This window comes from Protopterus annectens, chromosome 11.part0 (assembly GCF_019279795.1).
Source record: "Protopterus annectens isolate FY-2018-M chromosome 11.part0, PAN1.0, whole genome shotgun sequence".
Taxonomy (NCBI): domain Eukaryota; kingdom Metazoa; phylum Chordata; order Ceratodontiformes; family Protopteridae; genus Protopterus; species Protopterus annectens.
In genome coordinates this window covers 1,113,161,277-1,113,187,289 of record NC_056745.1, presented here as the reverse complement: position 1 = coordinate 1,113,187,289, position 26,013 = coordinate 1,113,161,277, and the positions used below count along the sequence as shown (strand labels likewise).

At 37.9% G+C, this 26,013-nt stretch overlaps 1 protein-coding gene across 4 annotated transcripts in view; it reads right to left on the bottom strand.

Moving 5' to 3' along the window:
- The window catches only part of LOC122815720 (troponin I, slow skeletal muscle-like), a 302,343-nt gene that overhangs the window by 62,968 nt on the left and 213,362 nt on the right, over positions 1-26,013 (bottom strand). For all 4 annotated transcript variants that reach the window (XM_044088469.1, XM_044088471.1, XM_044088468.1 and 1 more), the window contains exon 7: positions 10,987-11,076. In XM_044088469.1, coding sequence (XP_043944404.1) covers positions 10,987-11,076 — 90 coding nt within the window. The remainder of the gene's footprint in view (positions 1-10,986; positions 11,077-26,013) is intronic.

Here is a 26,013-nt window from a genome sequence, read left to right as displayed (position 1 = left end):
GTCACAAACTGCTACAGAAGGGTGGCTAGTGATGATATCTTCCACAGCTGTGGAGCAGATGTTAATTCTGTCAGGCTGCAGTTTTCTAGAGAAAGATGCATTACTTTCCTTTTACAAGGCATTGTAATTTGTAAGTTATCTCCAGGTCTGTGCCTTCACCGTGCACTATGTACAGTCTGAACGACCCATACTTCTGCTTCAAGTAGGATTTTATTCCCCATTTTATAAATATTCTTACTTTTACATTCTAAATTCAACCAATATATAAAAGTGTTGCTACATTTTTAATAAGCCACCTTATATGAACTCCGTACAATTAAATCCCTATACAATTCAGTGCCATATAGATTTTAGATGTGTAGAAATATATTACAACATCTTGTAGCAGTTTGTTCTTTCAACTTATTTTTTGTATAGTATTTCTAATGTAATCTTTATTGTATTGGATTATACTGTATTTGTGTTGTACTGTATGTGGAGCGTTTCTCCCAGGGCCTCTGCTGAAAACAGGTTCTATAGACCCAGTCAGACCACCCCGTAAACAAATGTCAAATAAATAAATTAATTAATTGATATAGTGCAATCCCTAATTTTCTGTGATACTGCTTTTCATGGTCAGAGCCTAATATGTAAATACTATGGAAACCAGCAAGAACTGAAGCAGAAACGGCATGAGTTAAATGGGATCATGCTCAGTGTGCCTTCAGTATGAGCGCCTTCATAAAAGGTAGTTTACAAAGGTTGTGTATTGTGAAAAGTAAAGGGTTAGAACAATGAGTGAGTTACCTTGGAAGGTGCTGAGGGATACTAAATGTGTGAATATGCATAGAGTGGCTTATGATTTTTATAAAGAATTAGAGGATGAAGGAATGGGGGGCTGGTAAGGTTCTGAATAAGTGGTTGTATAGGGAAGACAATGACAAAAACTACACATATGTGAAAGATTTTACATTTATTATAAAGGAAGGACATTATGGAGACATAAGAATTTAGAGACCAATAACTTTGTTGGATATAGACTGTACAATATTAGCATGAGCAGTTCAATGTATATCATGTTAAGAGTTTTAAATATTGGTCTTAGACAGAAGGAGACAGGGAAGGCAAGTAAAACAGATATAGGATAGAGATGTCACGTTAGTTTATGGAGATGACAGTGAGGATAACGAATAGAGGAGAACATGTGGTGTTCGAGAACTGGGTTAGAGCAAGCTTTGGTAATACAAATCAAAGAGAGAGAGATAACAGGCACCTTAAAGAAAATGATGGTGAGCAAATTAATGTTGTGTCAAACCGGGGAACATATAATAAATCATCAAGAATTAATAACAGGAACAGTAACAGGGGAAAAGAGTAGGTAATATCCAAGAACAATGTTAAAGTAATGAAATAAGTAATAAGTAATTTGGTAGTAAATAAATGTATGTTATGCAATGCAGATGATACAAGCAAGGAAGAGTGGTGTAATGGATCTGTGGCTGCAGTAAGAAATGTCAGTAAGCAATACGTGTACTTCATAATAACAGTATTCTTGGGGATGGGAGTTATAAGACAGTTGTATGGATTCATAGGTAAATACTAAGCTAGCCACCCTTATGACTAATTTTAAGCCTAGCCAGTTTCCCCTTTTTGTGCTTGAATTAACCTATCCCATCCCATAGTCGATAAGTATATATTACCCCTGATGAGAATAACTGGGATCATGCCATAGATAATTTGAGGGAACCCATGGATGGAATAAAGCATTTAGGAAATGCCTCTGTACAGGGGGCAGTTCTGGGGTAAATTTTCTCTTTCCCATCCATAGTCCAAGCTGCACTTGAATATGGACAGGGATAAACTTTGTTTTATGTGGATGGCGAGTCTGTTCCAAAGCAGCTGTATCCTCTGCACGATATACCTGTCCTTCCAAACTGTTCTGTTGATGTTGCAAAAGAGGATTAGATCCCTAGAATGATTATTTCTGATGACATATGACTTGCTGATATGGAATAAATTCATCAGGAATGGGTTGGAGGATGCCTTGTATGCTAGACACAGGTCACCTCTTAGCAATCTGTAGGATACAGAGTATAGTGACAAGGTTTGGAGTTGGTCCATGTAGGACATGTTGTTTAGGCCTTGTGTCCTTTTAGTAAGGTATTTCTGTGGGCATTCCAATTGTTGCATGTTTCTGTACAGATACATGCCAAAGGAGTATTATATTCAATGTATGGCCTAATGTGGGCTGAGTAAAGGGGTACAATAACATTCCGAGATCTAGACAGAATCCCTTTGTTTTTAAGCTGTGGAATATAGAAGGACTTTCTTACAACAAAGATCCCAAATCCCAAACAAATGGGTCAACTCTTAGGGATACAATAATGCATTTTTTGGCTTTTAGTTTCAGTCCATGATTTTGGCACCAATTATTTATTTGTACATATTGCTTGCCAGAGGCCTTGGAGAAGAAATGACTGGAATCAAGTGTTACAACAGTAAGAGATTCAAGACTGCATCCCACTGAAAGAGGAATATTACAGAGAACTGAAAATAAAGGGGATTGAATATAGTTCAAATGATGGTTTATTTTGCTTCATAGTTGTTGTAATGTTACAGAAATGGGTGTTAGAAAAAGATTCTAAAGTCTGGGTATGGATATGAAAAAAATACAAAGAAGTACAGAAAACACTGAAGAATAATAAATAACCAGGAAAGGAACTCAGTCTAAAAAAATAATGAACTGAATAACAGAATAAGAAAATTGACATTTGGTTCTGGGATTGACTTGGTAAAAAGGAGCCAGAGGCATGAAATTAATTGGAAGATGGCATCAGGAAAAAGGGTGCATGAGGTTAGATGAGGGGAGCAAAACGGCTATTGAAGAAATAAAGCCAAAAGGCAAAATTAAATAAAACAATTCACTCGGGACATTTTTGAGGTAGCATGCATTGTGTACATTGTGTGCAGACATACAAGTGTAGGGCATAAAACAAAATTCTATAACTACATACACAACATCCATGGCCTGTCAACAAGAGGTCACTGATAAAGCAAATCCAGGTCACTGATAAAGCAAATCCAGTTTGAAAAAAAAAGGGAGACCCACAGCTGAAAGGTTAATATAGCAATAAAGGAATACAGTGGTAAGAGAAAAAATCATGGCCTGAGGTCAAGAAGGGATACTGGAGCGAATAAAGGCTCAGTAAGTTTGATCCATTAAATAAAGACAGCTTGCATCTCTGCATAATTGTTGGGGTGTGTAACAGGTCACAAGAACAGAAATGCAAAGGGTTTGGAATGAAATGTACTAATGACAACAAAGTTAATATATGTTTCATATGCATGAGAAACATTACATGACTATTATTTGTATATTTAAACTAGAAAAGCAATCTACCCATGGCAGAACTTAACATGTAGCAATAGCTTGTACATGTACAAGTAAGAAAAAATAAACATTTTAAGGAAATGTTGAAAGAGCTAAAATGAGGTTATTTACTGCTTGTATAAATTTCATGCTAATGAAAACAGCGTAGATAATGCAAATCAAACATTTCCTTTACACACTTTACAAAATATACAAAATATGAATATGCAGAAAAATTTACATTTTCTTAGTACAAATGAAATTAAGATGGAGGGCTTTAAACTTTGGGACCGATACTATAACACTGTAATTATAATGAGTGACCTGAGCATTGGGTAATACAGTTTTTCAGCGATCTGATATTATATAGAAAATGTATACAGAAGGCTCTATAAAATACTGGAAGCTACTAAAAATAAAAGTTACTTCTAAGGAACAAAAATAAACCTTAATATTGAAAGTAGTCAAATGCACTGGAGCAAATCTGTTGGGAAGAAGCTGACTGGAAATTTTTTATTTAAACCTAGGAAAAATAAAGAATATGTATTTTAATAAAAAATGCTTATTACATATGAAGCTGTATTTAAAGAGTATTTGAATACATCAAATGAGATGTCAAACCTAGTTTTTTAGACCAATATCAGTTTCTTTTCCATATTTTGCTGTGTTAGAAATGAAGTCAACTATCTGCTAATAGAAAACAATCACAACTGCTAAGAAATATTCAAAATAGGATACTCCTGTTGGAAGCACACTGCAACTTGACAGAATTTGTTTACCGAGTGAAATTTAGGAAATAATTATTAAACAAGTTGCTACTTTGGAAAAGTAATCCACACATTGAGTAGAAGACCTTCTCACATTACTGACAGGGGTTTCCAAAATAAGATATGAGTCATGCTTATCAACAAGTAATGTATTCATTTATTTATTTATTGACATTTGATTACCAGGAAATCAGCAGATGCCTGGGGAGAAAAGTTCCAAATTATTGCTAAACATTTTAAGAACAATAATTTTACAATATTCAAAAATAAAACAAAAGCACCTATAGTTTAAATAATTATAACAAATCAGACATAATATAAAAATATTAGTTAAGAATTGATAACAAGGTATGTGACAATCATTTAATATTTAGACAAATTTCAAATAGTTTGCAGAGAAATTAAAGGTAAGTTAGTCTAATACAAATAAGAACTGCTAGGGACAAACAGGCTTATAGTATATTTAGAGAGAAAGTCGAGGAAGATAATTAGATAGCAGTAAGGAAGTAAGTGAAGAAGGGAGACTAAAAAGGTATAAAGAATGAAAAGGTATTTGCTCACATTAAGGGATAGAGTTTATCCTGGTTTTGATCAAGAATAGAGACAGATTTCAGCTAGGACATCTTTCAGAGTGGTTTTGAAAGATGGGAGGGAGGGTATAGACTTGATGGATACAGGTAAGGAGTTCCAGGCCTTAGCAACCTTGTACAAGTACAAACAATGCCCAGCAGATTTGCTAGATTTGAAGACAGGTGGGAGGTTTTTGGTCACTGGATTGCAATGGCCGACTGGGAATATAACTGTGTAGAATGTTTTTAGTGCTTTACAGGCAGATGGATGCTGGATAATTTTATAGGTGGTAAGAAGTTGTGTATATGTTAGTGGATGTGGCAATTCTAACCATTTTAGAATATTCAGTGTTATACAGTGGTGGGTTCTGAAAAGAGTATGTCCTGCAAATTTAGCAATTTAGTTACGGATGATCAGTCTAATAAGTAATTGGCCATAAATACTCATAAAGGAATGTTTACTTACAACTGTTAATCTTTTGGAGGGCCTCCTGCTATATTTCAGAGAAATGTTGACAGGTTTTGCAAGAAGTGGCATACATTGCTATTTATTTATAATGATGTAATTGTTGCTGGGGTTACAAGAAAGAAACATTTGCAAAATTTAACTGAAGTATTAAGATGATAGGAAAATAGACTGTTACACCTTAACAAAGCAAGTATGTATTTTTTTCAAAACAGAAGTACAATACATGGGATGCACTGTACATGCACAAAATTTGCATCCTGTAGATGATAAAGTAAAAGCCATAGTCACCGTTCCATTTGCTACAGTTGTTGCCAAGCTGAAGAAATTTTTCTGTTTATTTCATTTAACATCAGGTTCTTATCAAACCTAGCAGCTTTGTTAAACCCTTCGTATCATTTGCCACACAAATATGTACTTTGATCATGGGGCATAGAAAAGGAAATAGTGTTCCAAAGGTCCAAACCTTTGCTGCAGTTGGCGGATGTGATTATGACAGCCAGTTTCTCCTCAGACAATTCACTGTATAATAGGTTTTGCAGAATGCCTCATTGTGGTAAGTACAAAGACACTGGAACACAGATGTGGCGTGATACCTTCTACTGGAGCAGCATGGTTTTTGCAGCATGGATATTACACGACAGTGGTGTTTCAGCGTCTTTGTGTTTTTTGTTAATTAACCAACATGGCATTGTCTTTTATTTATTCATTTTTATCATAATAGTGAGAAAGCTGTTGGTTTTAAGTACCATGTATTAATGCTTGTAGAGAATGAGTGCTCATAACAAGACCAGAGGATTAGCTGCAGTTTTTATGAATCCAAAAATGTCATAAATATTTGTATAGCCATGTTTTTATTATATACACAGATCAGAAATGACACATTTCATTGTTTAATGAAACAAAGCCTGTTCCACAAACTGTCTCACTGAACATAAAGAATTTGGCTTTGCTGCTGACAGTATACGAGTACCCAATTCTCTTCTGACCAGGCAGATGTCATTTTAATACTGATGCATTCAGTTACTTATTCCATAAAACATACGGATCTGAACACATCCATTAGGTAGTGATGTTATACAACATGAAGAATGCATCGCCTCATACTGAGCTGTTTTTACACTGGCCAGCCAAAGATGTAGGTATCAATCATCAGTATTGCTCACAGACTAGGAGAAGTGAAAGGCATTCCTTGAGAGAGGTTGTCATGTCTCACCCCTTTCTATATGAAACATTTTGCAGTTCTTTACATTGCAGACTGACATAGCAGAAAAGTGTTTATGGCTAGATTGTTCTACAACCAGGAATAATGGATTAGATGTCTGCAAAATAAATTTATTTATTTTATTTTATTTTACATTTGTTGACCGGGCTAGTCTGGCTGGATACAATGTCCATTTTCAGCAGGCCGCCCGAGAAAAGCTCCACTATATACTAAGTACATTACATAATAAAATTTACTATTTTAAGTTAACAGCTAAGATCAGATCTTACAAAAAAAGGAAAGAAAATTTAAAAGGAACACTTTTACTATAAGCAGTTCATTAAATATACACAATTGTACAAAAAGTACATACTTGATCTCAAAACAGTGAAAGAAACAAAACTGAGGAGGGTAGAGAAGAAAAGAGAGGAGGGGAGGCCAGTCAGGAGAAGACCCAATACAGATCCCATTCAGCAACCCACAATTTTATGTTCTTAGATGGTAGCCACTTGCAATGTATTCGGCAATGTATGAAATTACAATAAGTTTGTCTAACTTTTCAATAATACCAGGATGGGGGATAGTGTCAAAAGCCTTGGGCAGGTCAAGATAAGCGGTATGCACAGACTGACCATGTCCACAACCTCTGTAACCTTTTCAAAGATGTTTACTAGGTTCAGGAGACAGGATCTGCCCTTCACAAAACCAAACTGAGATGTGGTGTAGAAGGTCCTCTTCAGAAGATTGAAAGTTCAAAAGACTGAAAATCAAAATAGCTAAGACTCAAAATATTGAAATTGGAATTTGCCCCTTCTCCACTGTTGTGTGATCTTGGAGTTGGTATATATAATTAGCAGGGTATGAGGGAGGTGCAGCCCCCACATGATGGGTGCAGGGGGATTTGCCCCCACATTAAAAATAGTTTCTAGATATTTTGATTTTCAATATTTTGAACTTTCAGTATTCTGACATAGACTTGGTGTAGATCAGTTAAGTTGCCAGTGTCTGTATAAATGAGGTCTGTTATGGCTTTGCATATAAGGTGACACCGATGACTCTTTAATTAGAGGGGCCACCCTTGTGTAGAGGAGTCACAGAGACTGTTCCTCAGGCATCAGTAGCAAACCCTGTGGATAGGCTGGGGTTTAGTAGTTTAAGAAAAGGTTTGGATAATACTTACTTGGTACTGATAAGAATGTAAACTGGTATATTGTCTGGTCTCATAGAAACATTATTCTTAGCCTTCGACATGGATTCTAAGACTTGTTCCAAAGTGATAACAGGGAAAACTAAAATTTCAGGGATAGTGGGGGCAAGAAGTGGGTAGGCTGGGTAAAGTTAGCACTAAATTTGTCTGCTAATATATCAGCTATATCCTTGGGATTTGAATGAGTTACATTATTATTGATGAATATCCTTGGGATCTGAATGTGTTACATTATTATGCATGAATATCCTTGGGATCTGGATGTGTTACATTATTATGGATGAGCTCAGTGCTTTGTTGAGCATTATTCCTTCATTTACTCATATTACTGTAGAAAGCTATTTAGTTTCCTTTGGCATCTGTAGCAACCTTAAGCTTGTACTCTGCTTTACATATTCTAATCATCTCAAACTTCCTTGCTGGCTTGTTTCAATTTAGTTGTGAGTAGAGGGATAGGGATGTCTTACAACTTTTCAATATTTCCCTTCTTTTGTTATGCAATATACTAATATGGGAGCTCCACCAGAGACTTAATCCTGCATTTACCATTATATTTAGAACAGATGGGTACAGACTTTTATGTACAGCTGTTTAGATACTGGAAAAAATGGAGGTGAATGTGGTAGGTCTTTTACAAGTTGAAGTAGGCTTTCCCTGGAGAAGTCCCTAAAGATACTTTTATATGGTGATGAAATGGTACCATTAAGCCTGATAGAGAAGGTAATATTGTGGTCAGATTTAACCATAGATAAGGAGATGAGTGGTGGAGTATAGCTAGGGTTGGTTGGTAAGGATCAGGTCAGGGATATCACAGGAATTACAGGAACATTCCAAAGTGCCTAGAGAATGGAAGATGGCAAGTGAGGTAACCTCATACAAATAGGAGCATAAAAAATACAGTCCAATTAGCATAACAGTTGTGGCAGAGTAAAGTCCTAGACAGAACCCTGAGGGAAAAGTTGGCTAATTTATTAGAGCATAACTGGTTCTAGAAAATAAATGGTTAATGACCAGAAGGAACTGTTAGTCAAAACTCTCAGTTTCAAAATTGGTTTATAGATTGGCAAGGGAGAGACGATAGATTTTGTCAACATGGACTTCAACAAATCCATTTACTCAGTCCTGAACACAGGACTGAGATGAAAGCTGTAATAGGTAGGGAGTAGGTCTGAGAGTGAGTAGCTAGACGTCCACATTGTGCAAGGGTAGTGCATAGAGGGTTGTGGTAAGGTGGTCAATGTCACAATAAAGGAAGAGACTAATGGAGTACCAAAAGAGTACATCCTGAGTCTATTACCGTTCAGTGTTTGTCTCAAATATATCTGAAGAATGTCTCTACATTGCCAATAAATGATGTGCGGTACTGCAAGGTGGAGGTAAGAGACTAAGGAAGGGTTTGGAAAGGCTGAACTAGTGGGAAGATAGGTGACCATTAAGGTTCATTGAAGACAAATTAAAATTGCTGCATTTGGGTTAACAGCAATCCTGATGTGAAGTAACAGTTGGCGAAAATAGAACTAATGGCAATGGAGCAGCAGAAGGATTTGGGGGTGCTGATCCCAGCCAGATTGGATTACCAGGATCAGAATGAGGGGGCACTGAAACAAAGCAGACAGAATGCTAGGATGTTACCATATGAGGAGACATACTTCAGTAGTAAAAACATAAAGCTACCACTCTACCAGGACCTTGTCAGACTGCACCTTGAGCACTCTGTGTAATTGTGGGGAATGTAAAAGGAAGGGAATAATGGAGTACTGGAGGAAGTCCAGATGAAGGCCATCAGGGAAGGATGTGAGAGGATATACCTGGGGACTGATGACGAGGAGCTCATTTCACAATGAGATGCACAAGATCTTCTCAGAGAGATGAGAAGCTGATCACCCTGAACAGAAACTACAGGTGAAGAATGAGGGGACAGAGACAGCAGTTTATAATGACCACCTTCTCCTTGTATCTGTGTATATGTCTTCATAGAGTCTGTTGTGATCCTTTGAATATACTGCTGAAATAAGTGAAGAGGAAATCCACTAAGTCATTCAAGATGGCAAGATCCAAGGTGAGAAAGGTGAAGGGGGAAAGGAGCAATAGAGGGGAGGAAGAATGTTAAATACACTTGAAAAGAAGGCTAAATAGGCTAGCTATCACCTTTGAAAGTCAGACAAATGAAATGTAATGCTGTTTTGTCAAAGATTCACACATATGTATTTAAAGGTTGGCCTGTAATAAATTAACTAGAGTTATGTGAAAGTTGCAAATTTTAATTAGAGGTAATGAAATTTATCATGCAATGTCTGTTCTGCTTCATGAAGCATCTAATGGCCTATCAGTGAGGGGATGTACAGATTTTGAAGGAAAGGGTGAAGAAAATAAAACATAAGGCTGCGTAAATAAAACTGTTAAGTTTTTTTTTTTTTCAACTGCATAATTACTCCTTAGGTGATGTCAGGGTTGTCTCCAGCAGAAACACATATGCTATGAAGAGTGAGATCCTCATTTAAGCTGCTTCTACCACATTTAAAAGCAATAAATCTGAAAGGAAAAGTTGGGTTAATAACTCACTTTTGATATAAACACCAGTTTGAGAAGTTATGCACTTGAGATAAAGTCTATGTGTAGCTCTACTGTTATGGACCTAAATTAATTCCTGGAGTAATTGAGACATGTTCTGGACATGTGTCATGCAGAGTAGACATGGGTAATGACCCACTAGGAGGAGGCATCTATATCAAGTAAGAGATTCATGTGACACCACTGATTTGTGACCTTAGAACACAGATGGAAGATTCGATGAACAGTGCGGAGGATTGCATGTTTATTACCAAGGACATCTGACATATTTGACACCAGCAGATGAGAAATATACCTACTTTTGTTGTGAAAGCAAACAGATGCTCTTTGATAATCTTCAGCATTACCTGTTGCAACATCATCTTGACATTCTATACACAAAAGCTTACCTCCTCATCCCACCCCACCTGCCATAAAGGTCTGTATTAGCTAGATGTGAAACCTTTTTCCTGAACAGAGCAAGAAAGCACTGTGGCTTCATTGAAGACCTAGTAGTCAAACCTGACCTTCCTAACTAAACCATGACACTGAAAATTCAAAAGCTCACTTATAAGCACAAGAAACTGTATTAATTTAGAACAAATAAGTATTTTCATAAATAATCTTAACTCGTGCTTTTTATGAGACCTGATATGCAGCAAATGTTTCAATTCGCACAAAAAAGGCATTAAGATAAATAGTGAAAAAAAAACACATTGATAAAATCTTATAATTATCTGTGCTGTTACACAAGAATTTCAACAGACTAAGTCAGAAATCAATATGCAGCAAAACCTGTTATGCCCATTGTCTCCAAAATGAGAGAAGCTACCATGTCTGGTCTGTAATGTAATATAAATCAGTGAAAGCGTACCTGTGCAGCATTATGGTTAACTTTAGCTTCAATGTCATAACGCTCCTCATCAACAATATGTGCCTTTTGGTGCAATTCTTTGCAGAGTTCCTGCATACGAAAACAAAAAACACACAATGTCAAAACAGAAGTGGTGCTAATTTTGCTTGCAGTTTATTTTTGTAGAGTTTAGAAATTCCAAGTCTTGGACTGACCACTACTAATACTGTTTAACTTTTCCACTGAGGTCTTACTGTTAGTCATTTTACTAGCTAAAATGTTAGAATGCTTGTCCTGTCTTCCCTTTTCAGTACCAGGTATATCCAGTTCATGGTCATGAAAAGCTAGAAACTATCCCTCAAGCTAATGTGCATTAAGGCAGGAAATCATTCTAACCATGGGGCCAGTTCATGACAGAAAACAGACCCATTCACAATCACACCGCACATGCAACTTGGGACAAGTTTCAGCATACCCCTTCATCCACCTGCACATCTTTGTGATAAGGGTGGAACTTAGCAACCAGAGAAAAAAATAAGCAGACACATGGAGGGCCATGGATGGCATACAAACTCCATGTATAAGACACCCTAGCCAGGACTCAAGGCTACGTTAGCTAGCTTAGGACTGTATTTAAAAAAATGTTCAAATCTTATTTACATTTTGTTATGTAATAACCAAGCTACATTTCCTCAAAGGAATTAAAATCTATTAAACCAAATGATAGTTTCTATACATTCACTTTTTTACTGCAACAATACTGCTTTATCCACAACTCAGCTGTTACAATGCTGTATAGTTGTTACCATTTGATGTTAACTTGGAAGGGATATGTGAGGTGAAAGCTTTTAAAACATGGAGAAACCTTACACCAGAGCATTCATTCAATCATTCATTACCTGCTTAATTCCATTCTGGGTCATGTGGGAGCCAAAGCTTATCAAGGTATGCAATGGACACAAGGCAGATAAAGTAATCCTGAGGCTGGGGGGGACACACCAGTCCAATGCAGAAAACACAAGACAAACACATATACACACAGACACACACACTCAGTCACTCACATGAGTCCATACAGAAATAGAATTTCAGCCTGCATGAGGCAAGGTTAGATGTAAACTGCCCCTTAGTCCCACTGGCTTAAATAAGTATTAAATGAGCATGGAACAGAATATGGCTCTATAATGTACAGATGCATAGATACAAGAAAGCAAATCACTTACTCTGTGTAATCTTGTAAAATACATTTATATCAGTCTGTTAAACAATTTCCATTAGCATTTTCCTTTCTTGTCCCTTACAAGCATACTGAACAAATCTTTAAAGTAGACAGACTGAACAAATCTTTAAAGTAGACAGACAGTGGCCATGCAACATAATTATGCAATAATTGCCAGCTGCCCTTCTGAGTCTTTAATGAAATGATTTACACCCTGTTAACAGGGTGTAAATATATCCAACAGATTTATCTCAAGTATAGTTACTTTGTACTGAATTTATCCAGCAGTTGTTACCATACCCAGAATTTATTTCTCTTCACAGCAGTCATGGAGTGTCATAAAAGACTATGACACCCTAGACAAATACAATGCATAATGCATTAATTACATATCTAGATTTAACAGTCAACATAGAAGAATCAGTTTCCATTCTTGAATCACTCGATAAAAGAAATAATTCACTAACTTTCAATTCTCTTTCTTTTGAATTGTATTGCTAGGAGACCAATTGTTTTTTTCCTTTACGGAATGTGGAAAGTTTTCTTTAGCATTTTAGCTGAATATCCACCTCATACTAAGCTAATTGAGACTATAACCTAGATTTCTGTACAATGTGACATGCAAAACTATTCTTACCACTGCGCAGTTCTATGGTCACTTTATTGCCTATAAAGCACTTGCTCAGACTATATGAGAGAAACTTATTGTGGTTCTGCCAGTCTTAAAACACAAGACATTTGCATTTTAATAAAAATGACATGTCAGAATCTTCTACACTGTGCATTGCTATCAACAACAGATATTAATATACAGTCACTTAATGGTGTCTTTTTAAGCAAAAAAAAAAAAAATATATATATATATATATATATATATATATATATATATATATTTATATATATACATATATATATATATATATATATATATATATATATATATATATATATATATATATATGTTGTGTGTGTGGTGGTGCTGCGGTAGCGTTGTTGCCTCACAGTAAGACGTTGCCCTGTTCGATTCTCAGCTAGAGCGTCTTCCGTGTGGAGACATGCGTGAATGGGCGTACCTTCGTTGAAGGTTGTGTGTCAGGGCCGGCAACTCGGCACGTAAAAATCTACTGCCAATCATTAGCGGACCGGAGTTCCGCTGTGGCGGCCCCTAACCGGGAAAAGCCGAAAAGACACAACAACATACACACACACACACACACACACACACACACACACACACACACACACACACACACACACACACACACACACACACACACACACACCACACATACCTAAATACACACACACACACACACACACACACACACACACACACACACACACACACAGACATGTACACTCGCAGTTTAGTCCGTTTAGTATTGATTTCATCAAGAGACTGAACTCTGCTGTGTTCTTACATAGAAAGCTATTTTTGTAAAATGCAGAGTTTGCCAAATTTAGGAATATCGAAGTGTTACTGTTGCTAAGCATAAGCTGTGTTTTCAGTTAAGGCAAGTGGATCTTTGGGTAGGAGCATCTGTGCAAGTGCTTGAGGGTTAGGGTTAGAGTAAGGATTAAGTAAGGAAATAGTTTTAGTGATAATCATATCTGTGCTGTATAGGTAGTGAAGCTGTGTCTTGTGCAGTGGTATTATAAGAGAAAAAGTTTTTCATAAGTTAATGTGCAGAGCTGAAGTCAGGGACAGGGGCAGAGTTAAGGTTAGCACACAAGTAACATGGAGCAGGAGAGCAAGGTTCTCACTCCCCCTTACACATGTGCTAACCATAACCCTAACCCTTCCCCTCCATAACCCAACCCTGCACATTACCTTAAAAAAATGTTCCCTAACAGTGTCACTATTCAAAGAAAGTTTGTCTATTTGTTTAAGTTAACAGACTGCAAAAGGAGAATGGTTGTTCTTCCTTTGATATTTTGAGTTTCTGTTTTTAGATTTATTTATCTATTTATTTAATTTACTGGGGAAAGTTCAATTGAGCACAGGACCCATTTTCAGCTGAGGCCAGGGGAGTAAGGCTGCATTGTACAAACAGCAGTAATAGACAGAGTGACACTAACATTTGAAAGGCAGTAATATACAATAGTCTTAACATTTTTCAAAAGAGGGAGAACTGCATTTCACATTTGGTAAAGTATGCAGACAGCCATATTGTTGTTATGTAACATGTCTTACAAGTGGTATAGTGGTGAGAGAGCTAGAGCTGAGAAGTAAAAGACAAGGATAGATGAGAGTGAAGGAGTATAACAAGGGGGGGTGAGTTACAGTAGAGATGGAGGGAGATATGGAGGGGTTTGAGCGGTGATGAGGCTGAAGAAGAGTGATGTGCTAATCTGGTGCAGCACATTTGCAGAGCCAGAAGTTGAGTAAATGAGACTTTAGCTGTAGTTTGAATGATATTAATGAGCAGTCCTGTCTCACTGTTCAGAGGATGGAGTTCCAGGTTCTTCACACTGGAAGGGAGTACAGGAAACAGTCTGCAGAGTTATTAAGTTTTGAAATGTGTAGAAGGTCTTTGTCAGTTTAACATAAGCTTCTGGGTGGGTTGTATGGCTCTACAAGGTTAGCTAGAGATGGACAGTCATTTGGTTTGTTTATTAGATTGTAGATAATAGGAGATGGGAGTATGTGATTTGGTGAGATAATTCAAGCCACTGGAGGTGTCTGAGGATCAAGCACTGATGTGATTCATGGGGGAGGTTGGCTGCAAGTTTTGTGACCTTGTTATAGCACTGCCCAAGTTCATTTAGTTGAGTTAGTTGGATGTTTGCCAGTACTGGTGCTGAGTGAAGGAGAATAGGTAGTTGAAATGTAGTAAGTAGTATAGTAGGAAGAGAGTGCTGATATGACATCTTGCAGTGCTAGACAGATAGGCCTTTGCCCTACATAGAGTACTTAGTTTTTGGTGTGTCAATCAATGACATGAAAAACAAACTTTTCATATTTTCTGCAGATCTGAGTATGTCTAGATTGTGAGATATTGAAGACCTTAAGCCTGATGTCAAGTTGCACCTCTTACCTTAGCAGCAGACTTCTGTTTTTGAATTCTGTTAACCATCAGTCTCTTCCCCTCGCCAGTCACAGCATTTTACACAGCATAGTCCACTGCTATCTATTTCATTATATGCAGGACCTGACACCGGCTTCATTACTTGACACTATACCTAGCACAGTGATTAACAGCCAGATATAAAGTGACTTTGTACTTAGATAAGGAGTTAATAGCACCAATCACAATAAAGATGCAAACTATGAACGTACTGCTGTTCCATTTACTGTCATTGAATGTGATAAGTATATTTCTTGGCATTTTAACCTTTCAGAGTTCTGCATTTTCTTAATTTTGCCTGACTGAATTATTTTTTTGCCTGACTGAATTATTTTATATATTTTCTGGCATTGTTTCTGTTTCTCATCTGTCCTAAGACTGTTTTTGTTATAGTTGGTGACTTTGCAGTTCTCCACCACTATTGTAAATTTGATCTGGGACACCCCTTCCAGTCTCGTGTTTACTCTACTTAATACAGAGAGAACATGTGAGAAGGCCAGTTCACTAAGGTTCTTAACCTTGAATTTTTCTTCTGCTCCTCCTTCCTCTCTCCTTGCACTTTTCTAAAAAAATGCACTTTATTTTGCTTTTGCCTCTTCTTAAAAGTACTCAATTGTATTTATTATGCTGCAGTTATTACTGCTTGGTAGTAGCCTGATTAAATTGTAACTGTTATTCTGAGCCTTGTGGTTTAAGCACTTGGGCTTCAGACCAATTGTTTTACATTAAGAAGGTTTGTGGTCTGTACTGTTGTGGCAGGACAAGTTGCTTGCATCATTTTAAGCTGGGAATTGCTGATTGAAGGGTTAGTGTCTGTTATTCTAAAAGTGTATTAGTTCTGGTTTAAGCAATTGGGCTTCAGGCCAGTTATTTTTCATTAAGAAGGTCTGTGGTCTGCACTCTTGTGGCAGGAGAGGGTAGATTCTGCCATTCTGAGCTGGGAATTTCTGGTTAAAGGCTTATTGTGCCTGCTTATTTGAACTGTTTCTTTCTGAAATTGGTGCGCCTTGTTTGCTGTAGCATAGATTAGATTCAGGCATGCTGAATCTAGCTTTGTTTGTATAACTTGAGCAGTAGTCCAGGGCATCTTTTTTGGAGAAGGTTCCTCTCCACCCTAGTGGCAGGAGTGTGCAGTTAGAACTTGTCTGATTGAAGACTGCTGGAGCAGGGCTCAGTTTTGAGCTTTTTTACTAGTTAATTGGCTAATTTGTTTAAATCAATTTGCTCATTTTCTGTTGTTATATATAAAAAATTGCACTTTATGCATCTGCTTTTACTGTATTTGTGTTTTTTCCTACTTTATTACTTTAGTTTGCTTTTGTGCTTGTTCTTGAAAGTACTTAATTGCATTTATTCTGCTGCATTTATTACTGCTTGTTAGTAGCCTGATTAAATTGTAACTGTTATTCTAAGCCTTTGGTTGAAGCACTTGGGCTTCAGACCAGTTGTTTTACATTAAGAAGGTTTGTGGGCTGCACTGTTGTGGCAGGAAAGGTAGCTTACATCCTTCTAAGTTGGGAGTTGCTGATTGAAGGCTTAGTATCTGTTATTTTAAAAGTGTATTGGTTCTGGTTTAAGCACTTGGGCTTCGGGCCAGTTATTTTACATTAAGAAGGAGTGGTCTGCATCCTTGTGGGAGGAGAGGATAGATTTTGCCCTTCTGAGCTGGGAGTTTCTGGTTAAAGGCTTATTGTGCCTGCTTATATGAATTGTTTCTTTCTGAAATTGGCACGTCTTGTTTGCTGTAGCATAGACTAAATTCAGACCTGCTGAATCTAGCTTTGCTTGTATAACCTGAGCACTAATCCAGACTGGAAAATATTAGGGTACAACCAAACACCCTAATAATGGGTGATTTCAACTACCCCACCATTAACTGGGAAAACTACTCATGTACCAACTCTTTTGCTCAACATTTTCTGGAATTCAGAAATTCCAGCGCCTTGGATCAACTTATCCACGGCCCCACCAGGGGCAGCAATATCCTTGACCTGGTCATTACCAACATGGGTGACCGGTGTTCCAAACCAGAGGTCAATTCCTCATTGGTCAGGTCTGACCACAAGCTAATCACTCTAGACATCCTGCCCCCACACCCCATTAGGGAAACCACCGTAAAAAATTTCTCCAAAGCCAACTTCACGCTTCTAAAGACAGAAGTAACAAACTTCACAACACCCATGCAGATGGACAATAGAGGAATGACTGCTGAATCCTACACAAATGCACTTTATAAGCACTTACATGAGTGCATGGACCGTGCTATCCCTAACAGAACAAAGATGCTATCCTTCAAAAAAGGAAGCCAATCTGGTGGTTCCCTGCCATAAACAAACTCTACAACAGAAGAAAGAAACTGTTGTAAAAACAAGTAAAATCCCATGATTGGAGGAACTCTCTGGTCTGCCTCAGTAAGAAGCTGAGATCCCTCATAAAATCCTCCAAAGCTAGTTACAAAAACAAAATCGCCACTGATTCTAAAGACAATCACAAAGCATTCTATAGCTATGTCAAGAATCTCAATGGCAACACTCATATCTGCTCTGAGTTACAGCACAATGGCACTAAATATACAGAACCAACTGATATTGCCAACATCCTGGCAGATAGGTTCAGTGCTAACTTTACCCCCCCCTCTCCCTCACCCCCTAAAGGGCCCATCTCTATACCGGAAGAATGCAAAGTTCCTGCAATCACGGCTGCACAGGTAAAAGCCACACTCTTCAAGGCCAAGAACACAGCATCCATGGGACCTGACAACATCCGAGGCTGTGTTCTACAGAATGAACTGGCACCCCACCTAAGCACCATGTTCAATCATAGCCTCACCTCAGGCTTTGTGCCCACTTAATGGCACACAACAACAGTTATCCCACTCCACAAAGGGGGAGCCACTACAGACCTGGGAATTACCGCCCCATTAGCCTAATGAGCCTGGTCTGCAAGGCCATGTTACATATCATCATGGAACTGATAAACAAAGAAATTGGTAATCTCCAAACTCTGGACCCCACCCAGTTCGGGTTTGTAAAAGGCAGATCATGTCTCCTAAACCTGGTAGACTTCTTTGAAGCAGTCAAAAAAGCCATAGACAAGGGTAAGGTTGTTCACACAGCCTATCTTGAGCTCATCAAGGCTTTTGACACCATCCCCCACTCTGGAATTATAGATAAACTCACTAAACTAGGTATAAATCCCTATGTCACAAGATGGGTTGCCAACTGGCTCACTGACAGAACCTACACTGTGAAAGTAGCAGACTCCAAATTCAACTTCAGACCAGTGACAAATGGAGTACCACAGGGTTCAGTCCTGGGTCTCTCCTGTTTGGCATCTACTTTTCTGAAGTACAGGCTAACACAGAAGGTCTTTGGGTAATGAAGTTCGCAGATGACTGCAAACTAGGAGCTATAATCAAAACTCCTAATGATGTGGACATCCTACAAAAGGGCCTCACTGAGACAGATGCTTGGTGTCAAAGCCATGGCCCCAAGCTCAATGCCAAAAAGTGCATTTTCATCCCCTTTGGCAAAAACTCTATACCCACGAGCTACCACATAGGTGGTAGTCTACTTAACACTGAAAGTGTGATAAGAGACCTTAGGACACAGGTGGACAGGTTCATAGGTTGAAAGGCAAACACCTTAACCACTGTGCCACTTGGCCTTACAGTAGTCTCTCCATTGATAATCACATCACCACAGTAGTCAGGAAATCCTTCTATGTGGCACACCTCATCACAAAACGTTTCTCATCCAGGAAAAAAGAGGTCATTGTTCCCCTCTACTCATCACTCATTACACCCATTATAGAGTACAATGCCCCTTTTGGTATGTACCTCACAAGACATCTACAATAACTGGAAAGGCTGCAGAAATACCTCACAATAAGGATTACAGGTCTCAAACAGATGCCCTACACAGACCGTCTCAAAAAACTCCAGCTTTACTCCGTTGCATATCGCCTACTCAGAGGCGATCTCTGCCTAACATACAAAGCTATGTCAAACTCAGAGCTGTTGAACATGTTCCACTTAAAGAAATCCCAATCCCTCTGACCTACACACTCTAGGGACCTAAACCTTGTCACTACAATAAGCAGAACATGCTGGAGGGATAGATTCCTGTCCCAGAGACTTCACATACTCTGGAACAAACTACATATCTATATCAAACAAAGCTCCTCATTAACACAAGCACTCTTCAAGAAAAATCTTGATGATTGGATGGGAAATAGGAAATTCACCCCGGGGATCACCTCTGTGGCTCTGCTCGACAGGGGCACAGGAAAATAATTTTCTTGGGTGGCGAAAGCCAGGGTACCTTTTTGGCTAGGCTTATATAATCCCTAGGGCCAATAGCATAGTACCTACCTATGAATCTACCTATGAACCTATAATAAATCAACTATTAGGTAGCTGTTGACCAAATGCATAGCTGACCATAATGATGGAACCCATATACATATGTGTATGTATGTATATATATGAGCCTATGTCAGATGACTGAGTTTTTAGAAAATCGAAATCCATGCTGTCGAGGCTATATGATTGAGTTTCCAAGAACATAAAAAAAAAAAAAAATCTACCTTTTTTATATTTTTTGTGGGGAAGCCCCCCTGCACCTCCCATGTGCGAGGCTGTGGCCCCACACCCCTTGCAAATTATATATATCAACTCCAATATCGCACTACAGTGAGGAAAAAGATAAATTTCCTGATCCTCACTGTACCACGATCTCCATTCAAAAGGCTCGAGTTTACAAAAACTCAATCATATGATCTCAAACGTATGAATTTTGAGTTTCTGAAAACTCGATCAACTGATAGAGACCTGTATCTATCTATCTATCTATCTATCTATCTATCTATCTATCTATCTATCTATCTATCTATCTATATATCTAGTCCCTTTAAATCTGTATTGTTCTTTTAAAATTAGTGGCTCTCTACCTAGCCAGCTGAAACTTTAGTTGATGGAAAAACACTTTGTATTGTAGCAGTCACAGAAACATGCTAGTCAGAGAAGCATAACTGACATGTAAGCCTAGCCCTGTACCTGGATTACAAGAGAAATGTGGAGGACAGAACTAAAAAGAGTGAGGTATTTTATATAAGCAAGCACTTAACTTAGGAACAAAATATTAAGAAACGATGGGAGGTATTGTTCATAAAGTCATTAACTAAACATGGCAGCAGAATCTTGTAGGTTTGAAAACAGACCTCTGCTCCAATTGAGAGACAGAAAAGAAAGGATAAGAATGCAATGGAAAGTATCTTTTGCCATTACTGTTAATGATGTATATGGATTGGCCAGATGATCAGTTAAATGCCTAGCCTGCAACAGGTCATTTTAGTTGCCCTACAAGGAGCTGACCTCTAGAATTTAGTTGTGTCTTTCAGCTTTTCTCAGTTAGGGGGTCGCCACAGTGGAACTCCAGTCTGCTAATGATTGGCAGTAGATTTTTACGTGCCGAGTTGTTGGCCCTGACGCACAACCTTCAATGAAGGTACGCCCATTCATGCATGTCTTAACACAGAAGACGCTATAGCTGAGAATAAAACAGGACAACATCTTACTGTGAGGCAACAACACTACCACAGCACCACCACTGCAGTGACCTCTAGAATTTAGTAATGGAATGATAAAAGTCCGAGATAGGGAACATCATTTTTCTAGAGTTTTAAGTTAAGACTGAGATAGAATTTTACAACTAGAAGTGAGTAGTCATTTGGGAATAAATAATTATGTAAATATAAGTTTCACAGTAGGTAAAATCAGAAAATCAAATCAATACAAGTGAAGGTTCTTGTGTTTTAGGATATCAAAAACTAAATAGTACCTGAAAGAAAGCTACAGCTGTGACTAAACAGCAGTCTCATATACTTTTCAATTCACAAATTCTGTTTATTTCATTTTATTTCTTTTGCCTTATCTCATCTGCAAAACTGGTATTTGATGCAATAGTGCTTTGTGTGGTCAGCCTTTCAAGCACTTTAGGCTGAATGAAACAAGGAAGATGACACAACTAGTGCTGCAAAAGTGAAAGGAATACAGCACTGTTGGTGTGGTAGGAGTGAACAAGCTTACAGTTATGGACAAGTTCACAAAAGAAACAAAACTGAGAACTGTGCTATGTAAACAGGAGAAAGAAAGGACATGTATGAAATTAATTGATCAAAATCCAAGAAAGCATATCTAGCAGAAAGGGAGATATTTACATGCAGAAGGTCATATTATAGGAACTTTCTAAGTTTATAAGAGCAGCATTTAAAATCTATCCATATTTTTGTGCCTTTGACCCCCCCCCCATTATTTTAGGCTTTCTCCAGGTGTCTTGCACTAAGAGGTTGAGAGATATACACAGTATCTGTCAGTTTATAGGGCTCTGCCTGCATTTCTTCCTCTGAGAATGCTTCACAGTGCTTTTATTACACAGCAGTAGCTATCGACCATCATGCAGTTACTGTGGGTCTTTCACAGGCTCAAGCATAAGCTCTGTTCTATTTCTGCTTGAGCCTTTTAACTGTTGCTGGTTTCCTGCTCCAAAGTAATCTCTGTCTTCCTGGAGTACAGATCAAAGCCAAATTTTTACCAGTTATTGATAAAAATAATGGCCATCATTCACCCAACCCCATATTACCATGGCATATGACCTTCCCAGTTTAAACATGGGAGTGGGAAGGGGTCAAGCTAATGTTGTGGACAGAACAGAAACATTGGAAACATTGTCTTCATTAGTGTGTAGAGTGCTAGGCCTAAGAAGAATGCTAAAACAGAAAGTTTATAAGGCTAGAGTCCATCTAGTCAATTTAAAGTGTTTATTGTTATGCCTGGACAACCACTGCAAAAGAACACAGTCTGCAAATAACATAAAGAGATGTCTCAGCAAATAATATTTAATGGATTCCAAAGCCCTTTTGATTGCTAAATGTTCCTTTTCAATGCCAGCTTAATTCTGCTCATGCAAATTGAGTTTTCTGTTAAAGAAACAGACAGGGTATGCTTCACCCCAGTGCTATAGCAAAATAACTGCTCCCAAACTAATTTCTGGTGGATCGATGTAAAGAACAAAGGGTTTGGAGAAATTTGGGGTGGATAATACTGGGTCAGAGATAGAGTGTTTTTAATGTAGAAAAGGCCTTGTCAGGATCTTCAGTCCACAGTCCACTTTGCCTTATGTGATGGTTTGACTTTGATAAGCTCAGTGAGAAAGAATGCTACGCTGGCAAAGTATATATAAGTTTCCTGTAATATCTTGCTAAACATAGAAATTATTTTACTTGGCACATAAGAGTTCAGAGACACTTTTTTACAGCTTCATCTTTCTGTCTCTGTGGCCTCACCACTTCCTACTCAGTGACATAGTGCAGATACTTTTGGAATACCGATTAACTCAGCAGACTGTAGCATATATAATACAGCCTATATGCTATGTAGATAACTCTCTCAGTCTTCTCTGAATATCATGACATTGTCTAGGTCGGCACAGCATATCTACTATGAGGTCTTAGCAGCCTTCTCAATAATCTCTTAAATCTGTCTGGAGCAAGATCAAATGGTAGAACATTATAGCTTCATTAAGCCTTAGAGAATACGAATAAACACTTTTAATCACTTTTGCTCTGTTAGTGGAATTTGCTATCTTCCATTGGTCAGATCAAGGGTAGAGAAGTATCTCTCAATGTGCTAACTCTTTATCTGCCCAGGATATTGGGGAAGAACTGAACTATGACACTTTGTTAAAGTGGTGGAATTCATTACAAGGCCTAATACTACTACCTGCCTTAAGCACCAATAGCACAGGGTTATTCAAGGCAATATTGGATTCCTCAATGAATGTAGATACAATATATTTTTTTTATTTCCTGACAAATGGTGAATCTTGGTGCCTCCAGGACTCTGTATTGCTTCAAGTCTCCAAGTAAGGTAAGAACATCATGTTGGACTAAGTTAGTTCTGCCTGGTACAGTAAATGATAAATCTTTAATTCTTTGGACAAATTCTTTCACTTCCTTTTTTTAGTGAGCCGACAAGCCTTCACCTACCTTAATTTCAGGCTCAACATTTACTGGAATAGGTTACTGTGGGTGCACCTCTGCCTGCAATATTTTGGACCCCTTCTAGAGTTTCAGGATATTTATGTGATAAAGTTGCTCAGGCTTTCTTTTTTGTGATTGGCTAATTTTGCAGTTAACCTTCCCTATTTTCTCTTTCACTACATATAGGTCTTTCATGTGGCCAGAAAAGTGTTCTCCACAGTGGGTACTAGAGCTAGTACCTTGTCTCTGGGGCAGAACACCTATAGTATGGCTTTTTTACCATTTATCAACTATTTTTTTGTCATTTTGGGTATGTTCTGTATGTTCCTTAACAATGGAAATAACTGCTGATGTTCCCTCTTGTACATCTAGAGCATTCCTCAACACTGATTTGAAAGGAGTAGTATCTGCCCCTTCGCAAACCTCTTCTACTATGACCAAAGTACCCCTAGGGTATTTTCATACAGCAACTCAAAAGTTCTGAACTCCAGAGAAGCCACTTCTGTTATGGCAAATGTTTAATAGGGATTTTCCATCTCGATGCATAGTTTTTTCTTAACACGGATGATGCGCACAGATGTTTTGAATTTAAAACACTTGACAGAACTTCTCCATTACATTCAGCATGAAGGGGGTTCCTTGATAATTTAGAATTTCCTTAGGAATCTCAGAAATTGGAGTTATCTGCAGCACTATCACCTGTTTCCAAGATTTCTTAACAAATAGATATTTCAGGGTCAAATTTGGCTCATCCCAATCACTTCTAGTACCTTTTACCAAAGGAGTGCTCCAAGGCTCCATATTTGCCTCACTGTTGTTTTCAGTATTTATTAGCAAACTACACTTTGACTTTCCTAACCTTCATATCTCTCTTTATGCTGATAACATAATCATCTTTTGACCCAATCCCTTGCATTCAACTATTCAAACTCATATTCAATCTGACCTCCACTCCTTTAATTTTTGGCTAAACAAGCATGATCTTCTTCTAAACCCCTCCAAAACAAAAATATGATATTTGGAAACTCACAAAAGCAGAAAAAACTCTCAAAAAATCACAACATTGCAGCTCTCAATGGTACACCATCAGAAACAACTACATCCTTTCAATACCTAGGTTTATGGCTGAATTAGTTACTTAACTTCCATAACCATGTTGAAATCACCAGAAAAAAAGATCAGTCTGTTTTATTTTGACCCTGGAAAATATCTCCCTTTTCTCTCCAGAATTGCAAAAACTGCAATAGGAAAATGATTCTTCCTATTTCAACTTGAACATGGGGCTCCACATCATACCCACAGTCTATTAAAAAACCTCACCCACTCTACAGTCCAGAGTCTGATAGTTTCTATTCTCGTACGAAGTTCAACTACTTCTAGGGTCTCTTCTTTTCAAACTACTTCAAACAGGTACCATTTTGCCTCTTTTTGCCAAACTCCATAATAAAACCACCCCCACAACCACCACAACTTCTCCCAATTTACTCTTTCATTCCAGGCCTCCCAAATCAAACTGCATTGTACCAACCACTCCTTCTCCACTCCTGCACCCAAACTCTGGCAACCCCCCCCCCCACTACACACACCTAAAAATATCCTCTTTCTCCACTTTTCAGAGCACAACTCAAAAGCCACCTCCATCAAAAATTTGACCATAAGTGCTTTTCCACTACACAAGTCCTCACACACCTATATCAGATCTACTTTCACTCCCTGCTCCTCCCTGCTGCTTACATCCCATATTTACTACTAAGTTTAATCCATATTAATTTTTCTCCTCTTTTAATAATATTTGCTAATTGTTTTAATTGTCTTCTGGACTTTGCATATTCTGTGATTACTCCATGTTTTTAAATCAGTTCTGTGTTGATTACTCCATGTTTTTAAATCAGTTCTGTGTTATTTTATTTTATTTTTTGTGTGTGAATTTTTTCACCTGGGCTGTGCCTGAAAATGTTCTGTTGTAATAAGTGTACTACCCCAGTAAACAAAGTTAAGTAAAAAAACAGCTTACAGTGTGTCACACAGACTGGGGCAACTTTCTGAAATAATGCAAGAGTTAAAAATGATAAAAATATGGTGGGACTTCATGATCTGTAACTTTGAAAATTGATATAAGGGAATTAAATGTAGTAAGTGATTTCTTGGCACTGAACAATACTTAAATGATTTTATAGTAATGAAAAATAACTCTGGGATAATATTAACTACACAGGAGGGTGATGCTTTCAATAATACATGTACAGATTACTACTCAAACTACTTATGCACTTTTCAAAAAATTGTAATGCAGTTGATAGAATCAATCAGGAATGGCCCAGTCAAAAGGCATAAACAACTTACCATACATCAGATATCAACATACCCAAGTGGAAGGGGTTCAGGGAAGCAGTCAAGAAAAGGTATAGCAAGTTTGAAAAGCAAATTAAATAATCATGCTTCACAAATATCACATCCTGTAACACAGTGGAATATAATGATATACTGGTTACAAGAGGCAGAGTGATTTGTACTCAGTGTTATCCATATTTCTTTCATGTCCCAAAATGGCTGCATATTAGAAGATGCATAGATATAATTATCTTTATTTCTGAAGCATTTACAGAGCTGGATCTGAGGCAGGGCCCCTGAGCTACTTCATTAGGGCTCTATGCTAGCAAGGAAGGCCCCATCCATGCTGTCAGTGACTGTGCCTAGAGTCCAGAGTGGTGCAGCAGCCAA